The 15,750-nt window shown below is 43.6% G+C and overlaps 1 protein-coding gene and 1 long non-coding RNA gene across 2 annotated transcripts; one reads left to right on the top strand and one right to left on the bottom strand.

Moving 5' to 3' along the window:
* Nucleotides 1-597: 597 nt before the first annotated feature.
* On the bottom strand, nucleotides 598-7,810 carry LOC116493362. The gene is made up of 3 exons (XR_004253749.1): nucleotides 7,779-7,810; nucleotides 5,683-6,180; nucleotides 598-697 (listed from the first exon to the last, which is right to left on the bottom strand). It is a non-coding gene; the product is annotated as an uncharacterized LOC116493362 (long non-coding RNA).
* An 846-nt stretch (nucleotides 7,811-8,656) lies between these two features.
* TLNRD1 (talin rod domain containing 1) lies at nucleotides 8,657-11,220 on the top strand. Its single transcript, XM_032194694.1, has one exon. The coding sequence runs from the start codon at nucleotides 9,345-9,347 to the stop codon at nucleotides 10,413-10,415; it is 1,071 nt and encodes a 356-aa protein (XP_032050585.1). The 5' UTR covers nucleotides 8,657-9,344; the 3' UTR covers nucleotides 10,416-11,220.
* The last annotated feature ends 4,530 nt before the right edge of the window (nucleotides 11,221-15,750 follow it).

The raw sequence follows: 15,750 nt of genomic DNA, 5'->3' as shown, positions 1-15,750 counted from the left end.
CTCCATCCTGAGGGTTATTGTTTTATAAAATTTCAGAAATACTACCGAGTTTGCCTGAGAAACAGGAAGCTGTTAGACCGTAGCTATTCATGGGGCTTGTTAAATGTATAGTAACTGGAGCAGGGTTTTAGTCAAGTACCTCTCACAAAGCTGTCCAGTAAGTCACTAATGAGCAAATTTGCTTGGTGATTTCTCATAGTTTCCTGATATTCGTTATATTTAATATCAGATTGCCCTGATTAATGAGGTTTTACTAAAGTATGTTCCTGCTTACTTTGTTATTACTGGATCAGACCTACATTCACTGAGGGAAAAAAAAAAAAGACTACAGATTCAAATTTGGAATGTTAGACTTGCAGCATAAAATGTATTTTTACTTAATTTCTACTGGGAAATATTTTCTTCAACTGTTTTTTCTTACTGGAACAACCCAGCCAACTTTGACTTTCTTTAATATCTGGTGCTATGTTCACATGTGGATCTCAAAAGCAATGCAATTTCCTTTGCTGAGTGAGCAATAAGTTCAGTATATCAAGCATTGCACCAAACAACCCTATGCATTTTCTTTTTTAAATGAATGCTTTTATATGCATGGCAGGGAGATACTTTTCGTGCTTGTCTTTGAACTTGCAACTATCAGGCAGAATTCTGTGTCCAGGAAGAACTTTCTCAAAGCATGTACGTTCCGTGGAGTCACCTGCAGGACAAACACCTGTTCATACTCTTTGTACTCCGCTGTTCTTTCCCATACATGAAACAAAAGCCATGCAGCTATACATTCATATCACTGACAGAAAAAAAAATAAATGGCTTTTTTTTTTTTTTTTTAGTGAAACAGGTTGTGTTTGGTTCAGGGTAGCTATAGAGTCATACAAATAGGCTTTTCATAGTTTAAGCACTCTCATATTCCTTAACAACTTTTATAGTCCTAGAGGCTAACGCTACTATAATTACAATACAAAGCATATCTGATAATAAATAGCTACTGCTATTATAGATTGCAAATGCAAGGTGCTTAATGACTTATCTGGTAGCTTAAAGTCTCATCTAGTCATGCCACGGGAAGTCTCAAGCTGTGAATATCATTTCCACTTCCGCAAAACACAAATTTTATTACTAGTGTTTTCAATTACAAAGTTATACTTCATCAAAAATGCAAATCTACTTCCCCCTCTTGATTTAAAATGTTTTCATTATTAAGTAGGGTTAGGTCAAGTTATAATTTGAGATGATTCAGGATGTCCTAAATTTCTGTTAATGAAGTTTGGGATTCTCTGTCCACACGTTTTTTTTTTTTTTAAATCTAGGCTTCATTTTTTGGAACTATACTTGTGCATAAGGTACTTCCCAATACTGTTATTTCATATGAGTTAGGAGAACATGCATATATTTTGAATTGCCAAAAGCTCTCAAGTCTTTGATGGTGGTGGGTTTCCATGTGCAGTTTTCTATCTAAGCATGGATTCTCATTCATCATATTTTACTTTTATTTGCAAATACAGTACAACAGAGACAACACATTGGATCTTACAGCTTTTCCATTGACAGTCACCTTGGAAAAAACAAAGAACTTGAAATCACCAAGAAAAAGGCAGATCCTTCTTGGAAGGACATGCAGACATCTCAGAGCTGAAAAGAAACTAACAGCATCAGAAGATCAACCCTAAGCACGTAGAAGGGTGAAAGAAGATGCAAGAGCTACCTGCTAAACTCTACTAATACAAGAGGATGTTTAGTAGTGGCTCAGGTGAATGAGGTGTTGCAAAAGGCAGCCTTTAAGTGATTGCTTGGAATAGCTAAAATGATTAAGGTCTCACGGACAGATACGCTCTTTATACAGTCAGATAGAAATTACACCTGCTTTTGCACCTACATGGTTAGTAAAGGACAGGCCCAATACTGTGTTAAGTAATACAGAAGACTTGGTCAGTTGCAGATGAAAGAAAATTTGAAGCAACTTTTGAGATGACCCAGCATTCAGAGTACTCTTACTCTATTTAAAAGCATTGTCCTACGTTTTACAGAATGCCAGGGTATTCTGAGTTAATTCCAGTAAAACATTCAAAATTAGTGTTTTCATAGTTCGAATTAGCTTAAGTGCCCTAAATTTTCCCCTGCAGAGACAATCTAATGCATGAGCTCTCATGCAAAGACTGTGCGTTTGTTAATTCAGACTTCTAAATACAGTCACAATCACGGAAAAACTTGAAGAATGAGACACGATTAACATGTTCTTGTTAAAAGCAACAAAATATTTCTAAATCTCAAGAAAGAAAAGAAAATATGTTTCTTAACACTGTTACTAGCAGCATAGCAAGCAAAGCATCCAGAAATGCAAAATAATATTTTGCATCCAGAGCAAAATATGAATGATTTAGAATAATTCCAGTCCTCAGATTAATTTCATTAATAAATCAAACACTCACCATCCATTCAGAGAATGCATATTTTTGATCTGGAGCTAATCAGACCTTTAACTTTTGGGTCCAAGTTGAAAAATTCTCCCAAATCAGGGGTCAATTACTATGATTTGAACATAAATTTCTGATTCAGTTATAACCTTGAAATTCAGATTCTGAATTCAGTTTTGACCATATATTTACCACAAAGTTATGTTATTATGTGCATGCGTATTTTATGAAATAAAACTTAAGAGACTGAATGGAGATGTTTGACAAACAGTATGTTAATTTCATAGCATCACCCATCTGATCAGGTTTGGGGAGGGGGGGGTGATGTCTGTCATAGCCAACTGCAATAAAGTTAGACACTGAAATCCTTAAATTCAGGAACACCACAGAACGTTCTTGTCAATACTTGTTTTACCACAAAGTTTGCTTGAAATCAGTGCTGGTTAAAACTAAGTATTGGTTATGCAATTTAAAGTTACCCTCTTAAGAAACGAATTACATTGAATCAATGTCAAAGAGGAATTTTATACTGTTCCCATAAGAATTCCATTTATGGCCTATTTTCCACACTCTAAGTCAAATTAATTTTGTAGTCCCAATTTAATTTTAGGTTTACAGGTCAGTTTTGGCACCTACATCCAGTGTAAGTAATACATTACACGAACTTCTGATGAATTAAAGGTGTTAGACTCAAACTGGTAATGATCAGCAGCTCCCCTCACAGATTACTCAGGCACAATATAAGAGAAGCGTAGGATCAGAGACTCCTTGCAGTTAGCCTACAAAAACATCTATTAAATCCTCTCATGATATATATTAAAAAGGAGAGGGGGTTAAAAAAGAAAACAAAAACTTCTGTTGAGTATTACAGCTGCAGGACTGAACATATAACCAAAAATGCAATTCAGGAAGGGTGGGCCCTTGCACATTTTGTTCAAAATACAAAGTTCTCCTTTGATCTCAAAAAAAAAAAAAACAAAAAAAAACAGAGCTAAAGGCCTGAAAGGACGGTCTGGGATTCCTGTTTATGCTTAGACCACTCTTACCAATGGCATTTACTACTCTTCCATTACGTGCTTCTGAGTTTCAAGCCAACTGATCTACAAACCTGTACCTGTACATGAGACCATGAGGCAGAAAGCCATGACTGGCTCTGTCAGCATAAAACATGGCACAACCTTCCATTCTGCAAAAACCAAGTTTTGCAGCTGCATTTTCCTTTTACATAAAAACCTGTCTCTTTACCACGTCAATGTATTAAAAATCCATATTTACAGCAGGGGACAAGCAATCAATTATATATGATAAGTGGTGAAAGCAACAGTGAGATAAACAGTGAATAAAGAGAGGAAAAAATAATACCCGTATTATCTTTCTGTTGCAGCAGCAGGAGCTAAGCAGTATTTCAGACATGAATTAGATACTTATATTACCCTATTTAATTTTTTTCCTTACCTCAGATACTGTGTTTTTAACTATGCCATACAAAGGAAAAAGAAGCATCAAAACACCGAGTTTAAGTCTGTTTGTGAAAATCTACCTATTATTCTAAAAGTTACTTATTTATATACAAAATCATTTTCAAAGACAATCAAACAAAACTTGTGTGCCTGCAATTTGAGGTCGCAAGTGATCAGTTAACTACTCCTCCAGATCTCAGACTGTCTTTTTTTTGCTCCACGCAGACCAGGTCTCAGGTTGCATCCCTGGTGTAACAACCATGATTACCTCTGCAGATCTGAGACAGACCCAGACATTGCAGGTTTAATCTCTCACAAAGCAGCAACAGTAAGTTCTGACCACAAAACACTTACTTAGCACCAAACCATTTAAGACAAAAGAGATCTTAAAAACAATAAACCAGTCAACGCGCTTGCCTTTCCTTCTGTCTGTCTTACTGTTCCATTGCTGGCAATAAAGGAAGGCCCAGCTCCTTTTGCAAAGTCGTGCTCTGTGTTAAATTATTTCCTTTGTCAGCCTCTGCCAACGCTATCCTCCTCTCATTTCTAGTTCTCAGCCTGACAAGACAGCTGCATCCCTCGGAATTGGAGCTATCATCTTGTAATTACCACCTCATGGGTTTAGTCACATACAGCTGACACAGGGGAACCGCTGAATTACCTCTTATTCCTTCATCAGCTAGCTCCCCATTACGTTAGATCAATACATCCATACAGGACAGTAATATAAAGTAGTGAAACCCATTCTATAGTAACTTCCTCTCACCAACCAGGCCACATACAGCGTTCATAAAATCATTACAACTTGGTATTTTTCTTCAGCTATTACTCAACATTGGCTACTGCAGCAAAAAATCAATTTCTCCATCACAAAAAAAAAAAAAGAAAAAAAAAAAAAGATTTTACTAAGCAATAAAAGCACCAAGTCGTTGTCAGATGATTCAAGAAAGCAGACTTTGACCTCCAGTTTTTGTTGTATGAAGCACAATGCAAAATAAGGATCAATGTGATGAAAGAGTTCTCACAAGTAAGCCAATCTTCTGTACACTATTAAGCCACACTAAAAAGCCTTTTAATCTCTTGTATCTGACAATGCCTGCTGTTTTCAGCCCCACAGTGTTATTTCATTCAGGGTCTGTCAGTGGAATCTTTTTAAAGCCAAGCACGGCTACCTGATTATCATGTCTCCTAAGACTGTACACTAATTCACAGAGCTGCCAAAGTCCTGCAGGATGCTTTTGGACTCAGCAGCCATGAAATCAAGCAGGTATGTACAAATCCTCCTCGAAAGAGATGTGCCAAGGACTTGGTATATAAGCACCCCAAAAATCACCCAGTAAAATTTACAGCCTAAACAATACAGATACATCTACTGGACTTTTAAAGCATGTAGCTAGCTGATCCACAATCCTTCTCAAATTACTGGACCCAAGAGAATCTGTCCTCAAAGCTCCCTTTTACAGTAAGACTATGTGTTTACAGTCAAATAATGGCCTGCAAATTGTACAAAAATAATGGAAGGAAGTACCTTTTCACTGGTGTTGCTATATGGGGAGCGGGAGAGAAGCAGTTAGTTTATGTACTGAAGACAAAGCCTGCATGGTTCCTAACCCTGTTCTTCCCTGTTCCTTTGAGCATATACAGAAACTTTTTATTTTTTCCTTAAATGATGTGCACCCTGTTCACCGACACCTTTCAGAGTTATGTTCACCCAGCCACATACTCAGGTGCCAAAATAGTCAAGGATTTATTCCACTGAATAATAACAAACCTAAAAACAAACAAACAAAAATAAAACCAAAACAGACTACCTGTGATCTTGAACCTAGCTGGGCGATGCATACTCATGAAGCAACAATGACATCTGTAGGAAGGATTCAACAGGTAGCCAAAAGGAATAGCTGGGTGTCTCTTCATTACACATTTCATATGCAAAAGAGCTGAATACCCAAGGCTTCTACTGGAGGAAAATGACATTTGGTAAGAGACTTGGAGACAAGCAAGTGACCAACAAAAACAATCACCACTTTTGCACCTTGCTAATGCTGTGGATGGTTAGCAGTACCTCAGTCTTGTGGACAAATTAAAGGAGCTCAGAGAATACTTGCTTTATATTAAAGGAGTTATGAACTGCTTTGGTGGCCCTTTCATCTTCTAGAATTGCCATGGGTGGAGGCCTCACTGTATTTCTGATGGGGGCAGCAGGGACAAAGGCTACGGATGAGCTGCAACAGAAAGTGTCCACACCAAGGATGTCTCCTCTTCGTCCTGGGGGAATGGCACCATGTGGAGAATCATAGTGGCAGCATCTAAAAATGGAAGAGATTATTAGGTCATTTAACAACTTTTCTAGCCAGGGGTAAGAACTAAGGTTTCTAAAATGAAATTTTCAAATCCTCATTAAATGTAGTCACTACTCATTAAAAGAAAATAGGTTAATATTTGTATGAAAGGCATTCCTCGTGCTACGTAATATCCCACTGCCTCACTTAAGGACATATCTGGAAATATTTTGAAATACAATTCAGCTGGCTTCTGCTGCCCATTGATTTTTATTTGTCAGAGTATTCTGAAATCATTCCTATTTATAGTTTTGAAAATGAGTTGTTGGCCATAAACCAAAATTGTTTAGGCCCAAATCATGACCTCCCTTTAAACTGCTATAATGTGACCTAAGTAAACAGAACTTCCCTCACACTGCTGCTGTGAGGGGTGGGTGGAGAACTGCCGAATTTTGGACACACCCAAAACTGCCTATCTGCCCCTTCCCTCAAGCCTGGCTCTACAGCAAGGGTTCCCCTCCACCCCCCAAAAAGCACACATCCTGTTAACCCTACCACTTCCAGAACTGGAGGCATCCTGCTCACGTCCCTCCCTGCCAGTGAGCAGAGAAGGCCAAGGGTTCCTCCAGGTAACGGGTGAGAAGATGTACAAATAAACTTGCCCGGAGAACGGATGCAATCCATTAGATGGGCTCTGTTTGTGCCAGGACATTACTGGATTTGGCCTGCAAGGGCATTGGCTGTTCCAATTTTCACTTGCATCAAGGTCACTTATACCCCTGCAGAAGTATGAATGTAGCAGGACTTCATCGTAGCTGTGTAAAGTATTTCTGGATTTGTGTTGCCTGTTAAATGTGTTGTAAGTGCCTAGAATTACGAGCCTGAGTTAAAAAGTTAAATCTGATTGAAAGGAACAAAATAATGTTATTATTTAACTGCAGCAAGATGTGGAACAAATGTAAAATGTGGTTCCAACATGGGCTCTGATTTCTTTTGGGTTACTTTGATAGAGATGTTGCACGACAGCAGAGAATCTCACGTGTGGGACATCACTATTCTCATCATCATTTACCAAATGACATATTCCCCTTGGAAGCATCCCAGGGAACATTAAACCCGTCTTCTTAAAACTTGTTCCAGCACAATTAGTAATCTTCCTCTTATTAATAGTTAACAGCATTTACTCAACTGCCTCAGATTTACCGAGCATAACACCATGCTTTTGACAGAACCAGAGCTACTGGGGCAGTCCTGAACAGAAACATACAGAGGAGAGAGTCCTGTTTTCAAACACTTTCCATACACAAAGTTAGCATTAGTAGGATTATGCTTTCCCACTACATTCTAACCGATGGTATCTTCGAACACCGTGACAGCGACACACCGAATTCACTTCCACTGCTTCAAAAAAAAAGAAAGGGGGGGGGGGGTGTCAAAACTTGTCTCCAGACCACCGCAAGCTATCGAGGGATGCGTTTACCCGTAAATAAAAAGCTCACGACCCCTTCCACCACGCTTTAGCACCAATTAGCGCTTTATAAACGCTCTCACTCAGGGAGAGCCTCCCCCCGGCTCCGCCACCTTCCCCCGCCACCCTCCCTCAGGGACGAGCCCGCGCCCCTCACCTCAGGGCGGCGGCGGCGGCTCCTCCGCCTCCCCTCAGCCCCCCTCGGGCCGATCCCGGCCGCCGGCCCCGCTCCGTCCCTTCCTCCCCCGGCCCTCCTTCGCCCCCCGCAGCCCTTCCGAGCCAACACCGGGCTCTCCTCACGCCTTAACGCCGCGGGGGCCGCTGCCGTGGCGGCGGTGCGGGCGGTGCCGGCCGCGGCACGGCGCTGCTGCGGCCTCCGGCGGCGGGGAGGAGCGGCGGGGCGGCGGGCGTGGAGCGGGGCGCCGGGGGAAGGGCAGGATTTAAACGAAGGGCGGTGACACCGCACAAAAGATTGCGATAGGCTTAAGTGAGGTTACAGCAAAGGCAACGGGGAGGGTGTGTGGGGGGGGAGAGCCTCCCTCAGAGCCATGCAGCGTCTGGCTGGCAGAGCCGCGGCAGCCGCCTCTTCTCAATAGTTTGTCTCAGAGCCTGAGAAAGGGAATTTAAAAGAAGATCTTCCCCTCCCTTCTCCGCTTTTTTTTTTTTTTTTTTTTTTCTTCTTCCTCGGGAGTTGGCGACTCGGCTACAGAACATGGCAGGAGCAGCGCCAGGCCGGGCGGGTTGCGGCATCCGCGGCTGTAGCCCGGAGCCCCCGCCCTTGTTTGCGGGAAGAGCCTAACTCGGGGCGGCGGCGCCCAGTCGGCGGGGCCCGGGCACGAAGCGGGCATGGACCGCGGCGGGGAGCGAGCTGGCGGCGGCCGCGTGAACGCTCGAGGCAGGAAGGAGTGAGGCAGCCGCAGGAGGAAGGCGAACGGATCCCGCCCTCCGCTCCCCCCCAGCACCCGGATCCGGTGGCTTTTTTTTTTTTTTCCTTTTTTTTTTTTCCTCAATTCAATTCCCCTCTCCTCCCATCCCTTCCCGCGGTCTTAACCCCTCCGGTTCCCTCTCCCCTCCTCTCTCCCCCTCCCTCTCCCTTTTCCCTTTCCCTTCTCCCTTCCCCTCCCCGGCAGCCACACCCTCCGCGCCGCTTCCTGCGAGCCGGCGGCGCGGGGCCGCCGGGGGCGGCACATGGTGCGCAGCCGCCGCCCCTCCGGCCCTTGCGAGCCGCTCCCGGCTGCCGCTCGCCCACCTCGGGAGCCCGGGCACGGCGGCGACCCGAGGGGCTGCTCCCTCGCCGCGACTCCCCTCGGCTCCCCCGCTGCTCCGAGGTGCTCCTGAACGAGGGAACTTCGCGCCGGGATCCCCCCTACCACCCCCTCCTCCTCCGTGGTGGAAGGCGAGGGAAGTGCAAGCAGGAGGGGTGAAATAATAACGGCGCTAATAAATTAGCCGCGCCATGCCCGAGCGGGGCCCCGGGGGTCCCGGCGAGCTCCGAGCCGCCGCTGGAGCCTCGTAGGAGCGGAGGCTGGCGCCGGAGCGGTGCGGGAGCCCCGGCGGAGCTCGCCCCCCGCAGCAGCCTGCCCTCGCCTCCCGGCGATTAATGGAATGATGTTGCGGAAAAGGCAGAGCGATCCTGCCGGGCTCAGTCGGGACTGCTCGGGCGGCGGAGGCAGAGGCGGTGGCAGCGGGGTAGCGAGCGGCATGCGAGTGCCCCCCCGGCGCTATGGCTAGCGGCGGCTCTGGCAAGTCCAGCAGCGAGGTGTCCGGCGGCGGCGGCGTCCCCAGCAGCGGCTCCGTGCAGAGGAAGAAGCTCGTCTCTATCTGCGACCACTGCAAGATCAAGATGCAACTGGTGGCCGATCTGCTGCTGCTGTCGAGCGAGACCAGGCCGGTGAACACCGAGAGCTTGTCTGTCTTCGGTGAGTCCTTCGAGAAGTGCAGGGACACGATCATTGCCAGGACCAAAGGACTTTCCATCTTGACCCACGACGTCCAGAGCCAGCTCAATATGGGACGCTTCGGGGAGGTGGGGGAAAGCCTGATGGAGATGGGGGAGCTGGTGGTCTCCCTGACCGAATGCTCAGCCCACGCTGCCTACCTGGCTGCAGTGGAGACTCCGGGGGCCCAGCCTGCCATGCCTGGCTTGGTGGATCGCTACAAGGTGACCCGATGTAGGCATGAGGTGGAGCACGGCTGTGGGGTCTTGAAGACCACCCCTCTGGCAGATATGAGCCCTCAGCTCCTGCTGGAGGTTTCCCAGAACATGTCCAAGAACTTGAAATTCCTGACAGACGCCTGCGTGCTGGCCAGTGAGAAATCCAAGGACAAATTTGCGAAGGAGCAGTTCAAACTCAGTGTCAAATGTATGAGCACCAGCGCCTCCGCCCTCTTGGCGTGTGTCAAGGAGGTCAAGACTTCACCCAGTGAGCTGACCAGGAACCGCTGCGTCTTGTTCAGTGGACCTTTGGTGCAGTCTGTCTATGCTCTGGTGGGCTTTGCCACTGAGCCCCAGTTTTTGGGTAAAGCGGCCACCATTAATCCAGAGGGCAAAGCTGTGCAAACTGCTATCCTAGGAGGAGCCATGAGCGTGGTATCTGCTTGTGTGCTCCTGACCCAATGCCTCAGGGATATAGCCCAACACCCCGAAAGTAGCACCAAAATGAGCGATTACAGGGAAAGGTTGAGGAACTCAGCTTGCGCCGTCTCAGATGGTTGCAACCTGTTATCTCAGGCACTAAGAGAAAGATCTTCACCCAGGACTTTACCGCCAGTGAACTCCAATTCTGTGAATTAACCCCCACACCTTCTGTTTAGATCCCAGTCATTGCTAAAGGAAAATAATAGCCCACCTCCTCGCCCCTTTTTTTGTATACCAAAGAATTTGCTTGGATGAGCCCAATCCTTTGATTTCATGTGGTGAAGAAGCAGAACAGCATATTCAAACTATACGTACTAACAAAGGTAGCCACTTTTGGCTTCTTTTATTTTACTTTGAAGTCAAGGAAGTATCTGCAGATAAATGTTCCTTTATTCAACATGGTCTTCACACAAATGGTAACAGCAACTGTTTAAAAGTTTTATATTTGGGGAGGTGGGGGTATCTTAAAAAAAAAAAAAAAAAAAAAAGAGAGAGAGGAAAAAAATAGCTTTAATCGCGCTGGGTGCGGTTTTTAAAGTTTGTCTTGTCTTGTCTTCCGAAATTTCCCTTCTAAATTTTACTGTTCGGTTGTTCAGGAAAAAGGTTACCTCAGTTCTCACTCATTTAAAAAATGAAAAAAAAAAAACACCACCACATAGATGATGGATGTAGCTACTATTTTGTTTGTTTTTGTTTTGTATGACTTTTTTTTATTTTGCATCAAGTGTTAGGTTAGAAGTGCATTTGGTGTGTAGGAGTGGAAGGACTGGAGGTTGTGATTTTGTTTTCCATGTGTTGATTTCCAAACTGGGGGAAAAGCTACTGTGAGTGTTTAAACAAACAAACAAAAAATTACACTATAACAAAAGTGATTTTTAATTTTTTTTCCAATGTCAGTTTTTATCTTGCATGTACTGGAGTATTTATTTCATCTATTAAAATGTTATGTTTCTCAGATGTCTTTCTGTGAATCTCTTAATACTTGAATAATTGAACAACCAGGCCTGTTTGCATTGTATGTCATTTTCCCCAGGGAATGGGTGGTACAAATGTAACTGTAGTTCTAGACAGCAGCATACAGGCTTCAATGCAGTTCTTTTATTTTCGTAACTACTGTCCCTCCCCTGGTACCACCCCTCCTCCTTGGGACGGATGTCTCTGATAGAGATACTCTTTAATTGTATTTGTGGAAAGCTGGACAGTGGTGGATGCGCCGGGGTTTCTGTATCTGAATTTGCTGTGGCATGGCATAGGCTGGCTTTGTTTGTTATTATCAGCATTCTGTGTAATCTTTGAGCAGTTTGTGTATTTTAACTTTTGCAAATGTCGTGGGCCACGTGCATTAAGCTTGTGAGTTTTCATTTTAATTTATTAAGGACTCCTTGAAAAACTTTACCCTGTTGGATAGCCCGGCGTATTCTGTGTCTGTGTGAAGGCGTGCTGGGCTGGGCACTGATTTACTCAGAGGTTTGTGTTGGAGCTCCTCGATACAGGTTTCTGTCAAAGCACATCAAGTTTGATGTTGCAGATACTGTGAGAAGTTAGCTAGCTTTGAGGCCCAGTCCAGCTCCAGTCGAATTCCTTGGGAGCTGTGAGGGGACCTCAGGGAACACCACAGAAGTTCCCATAACTGCAGGGATTTTTTCAGCCTGATCTTGGTGGGCTTGTGGGGTCCATTGCCTTCTATATGTTCCATGAAAGGTAAATAAGAAAAGCAAGTCTTGGCAAGGAGGCCCTGTTTGTCTGCACAGCTCCATTGCATAACTGGATTTTTTCTTACAGGTCTGCAAATCGAACACTATTGGAAAATGTACCTAAAAATGTTGTTGCTGTGTTTTAAACCTTTACCGTACAGTCATTGTCCTATCTGTTTCTTTGAAGAAGTGCGTCTTTTGGTTATGGATATGGAACAGTCCCAGAGTAGTAAAAGGCCTTCCTTTTATAGCATTATTGTTTCTCTTGCATATGGTGCTTTTACTTAATTTCGAACATGAGTAAAACATGACTGTGTAGTGGACAAATACATCCTGTCAAAGGAGGTTCAATCTAAGCTTGTATGTCCATATCTTAAGGGTCAGAAAAGAAAATCAGTATAGTAGACCCCACTATTAGGTCTTGTTTATTCTTAAATGTAATTTTTTGCTTCAGTGAATTGTACAATTAGCACTTTTCTTTGTGAAAAATCCCTCCAAGCTACATTCCTCTGGGTATGGTTTTCTCACTACATCGCTGCTGCAATGTAACGCTATCACTACGTGCTGCAGAGGCCGCAGTAGGGTATAAAAGTTCTCTCACTTTTATGTGTAGATATAGACAGATACATAAGTATTTTTATGTGTGTGTGTACCCACGCAGGTACAGACAGATACTGATCTAACTTTGACTTAGATAAAGTTTGCTGGACTATTCAGTGGAAGAAACCTCCACAGGTATTTCCTCAGAGACTCGTGTGTGCATGCACTCACGTTTTCCCAGCTGGATGGCAGGAACAGCTGTAGGGCTCCCAAGGGACTTGCAGGAAGCCAAGGCCATCTACAGGGAGGTCCTGCATCTCTTACGTGCTTGCAGCTCTCTGCTCAGCTCTCCTTTGTATCTCTTTAACATGTCTCCATGGAAGCTGAGATGCTGCCCCAGTCCACCCTTCCTTCTTTTCCGCAGTTGCACTTGAGGGGAAGGAGGAAAAAAGGGGTTGTAGCAAACATAATGCTTTCAGGATGTGCTATCTTCTGCGGCTGCGGAAAGGAGGTGAGGAACCGGCTCCACCCTTCCTCTGCATAGATCCTAGGTGGTGCAGGAGTTCGTGCGGGACGTGGGGAGACGGTGCTGCCCGTCGCCCGGCTCCAGCCCCTTGGAGTCACCACGACCTACATTTGGGAGGCCTGCTTCCAGATACAAACCAGAAGCTTCCAAAGGGCAGCACTGCAGCGTGTCTGACAAAAAAAAAAAAAAAAAAAAAGCCCCACCGGCTCTTTTGATGTTTCTACTTGATAATTTTTGGCACTGCTGAACTAATTAGATTCTTTTTGATTCATTTATACATTATTAATGAGGTTATATGGATCACAGTGCAGCCTCCTTATTACCTCTGTGTACGAAGGGCAATATATTATTAATGATAGCGCCAATTTTGTTGTGGTTCAGTACAATTTCATTTTTTAACAAGGATACTGCAGATTCCCTTTCTGATAATATTTTGAAGTGTACAAGTACCTACCTTCATTGTTTCTTCCCATAGTAGAACTTCCACTGATAGCAAAGGTAGCCATGCACTCCTCTGGCCTCAGCTCAAGGGATTATCTGTCAAAATCTGTACTATATGTATTATGAACCTAGCAAAGTTCAAAAAAAGGGCTTTTGATACAAACAACTGTTTATATGCATTCTGAGTAAATGGTTAACAGGACAATAATTATTTATAAAGACTATGTATATTGTGATAATTGTTCTGGAATGTATTCCTATAGAATGTTAATTGTGATACAAGGTTATTTCACTGGGTATATTTATATTGTTCTTTTACTTTGTATTTCCTGGGACAGAAAAAAATACCTAATGGACGGACTTGTTTTCAGGTTGCGGTTTCAGGCTGCATAATGGTCACCGAATTATCACTTGGCTTCATACTTGAGGTCCATGTTGCCCAAATGCTTACACCATTTGGGTAAACAGGTCATGTCACTATTTCAACATAGGGTTAGACAAGCATTAGACCTGTTTTTTGAACTGGAACTTTCCAGAGAGAACCTTGGTTCCAAAGTTGCTCTCATGGATAAGAGAAAACTTAGTACTTCTGGCTGCTTATATCGCACATCATGGATTTGTTCTAATAGTGTACTTAATAAAAGGGTTAACTTATTTCTAAATACATTATGCAATGCATATTTGTAGCCAAAAATAACACTATCCCCACCAAAAGAGAATTAAGCTCCTTTTTTGAATGTGAGAATTTTTTAACAGGGTAGAAGCTGCCACTTCTGCATTGCTTGTGGATTTGATACTACCTTTTGGTTGCTTCTTCACCAAAATGAAGTTCTGTATTGATAAAATACAGCAGTTGATTGCAGAATTTTGAAAGAGCAATGTGTTTTCTGATTTAAAAAAAAAAAAAAAAAAAGTTAAAAGCTCTGTAAGACAACCAATAAACTAGCAGCAAAACGCTATTGAAAAGCAAGTATGCTATTTAAGGGAACTTGCAAATGTAAATCCTTGTTATTTTTCAAAACTAAGAAAAAAAAGACCATGGGTCAGATAATTCCCTTCACTTTTTTACCACAGGAAATGATCAAAGTAGCAGAAAATCTGCTCTTTTTGGCCAAACTTCTGTCAGAGACAGAAGGGGTCGAGCCAACACATGGTGTATGCAGACTTGCAGCAAGAGGGGATGTGGCTGATGGGAAAGGAGGTGGAACCAGAGAAAATCTGTAGGGTAATACCTCCTATTAAACCCACAGGAATTTTCCTATTCTAGATAGAACAGAGGCTGATCCAGTAAAGCAGATCTCAAACAACGCAACCTTTCTTTTGGGGCTGTTAGATGTTTGTGAATGGAGATGTTGGGCTGGCAGCGTTTGGGATGCTCTGTGTCAAGCAGCTGTACTGCTGTAGGGAAACAAACGCCTCTAGGGCTGCCTTGAGAAGTACAGGCAAAAATAGGTACTTGCCAGAGCAGTTCAGTGGGAGATGAAGGTGGCTTTTTTTTGTTTCCTCTCCCTATCAGGCTCCTTGTAGACTTTATGAGCAGAAGCAGATGGTAGGGACCAGAACATTTAACTCCAACTCTTTGTTCTTGCTGCCTGCGAGAGGTGCCAGATGGGCAGTGATAAAGATAGAAATTCCCTTCCTGGAAGCCAGGAGAGCTTCAGGAAACGCTCAGCTTCAAGGCTGCCCCATCCTCACAGGATCCCCTCACATGGGGATTTTTTTGGGCCCACTGGTGTCGTTCTTTGGCTCTTGTCCAGGACACTGACAGAAAATCCCAGTGGCAGCTTGAAAGTGGCATCCTGACCGTTAATAGCTTGTGTAAGACACCAAAACACCACCAGGCTTGGAGCATTCACACACAGGGCAAAAACCAGGCAGGCTAGGTATGAAGTGGAAGGCCAGTTCCTTCCTATGGATAACCTGGGAAATTAAATATGGGGAGGTGTTTATTTACTTGGAAATTACAAATTATCAAAATTTAATATAAAAAGTTAGTGGCATTATGAACTATTAATGAAGAAGGATGGCTGTGGAAATGGGGCCTCATCCATGACTCAGTTAAGTCTGTAATTAAATATTAATATTTTCCACGATGTTAAAACATCAGGGGTCTTCTCGTGATGCAAAGTGAGGAATTACATGTATTGATTTTAACGAATCTGGATCTTTTCTTGGAACTGTTTTTATTGTAATACAGTCCTCTGAATCTAAGGGTTTTTATTTTGCTTTGTTTATTTGTTTTTTAAACTACACAGTGTATGGTGCTATGTGCCGACAAAGGCAAAAGCAG

Source organism: Aythya fuligula, chromosome 11 (assembly GCF_009819795.1).
Source record: "Aythya fuligula isolate bAytFul2 chromosome 11, bAytFul2.pri, whole genome shotgun sequence".
In the NCBI taxonomy this organism is placed as follows: Eukaryota; Metazoa; Chordata; class Aves; order Anseriformes; family Anatidae; genus Aythya; species Aythya fuligula.
Note: the sequence above shows the minus strand (reverse complement) of the source record. Positions and strands in the feature narration are given on the sequence as shown.

Excerpts from the sequence above, each read along its gene's own strand:
- TLNRD1 (XM_032194694.1), top strand. The coding sequence starts at position 9,345 with ATGGCTAGCGGCGGCTCTGGCAAGTCCAGCAGCGAGGTGTCCGGCGGC.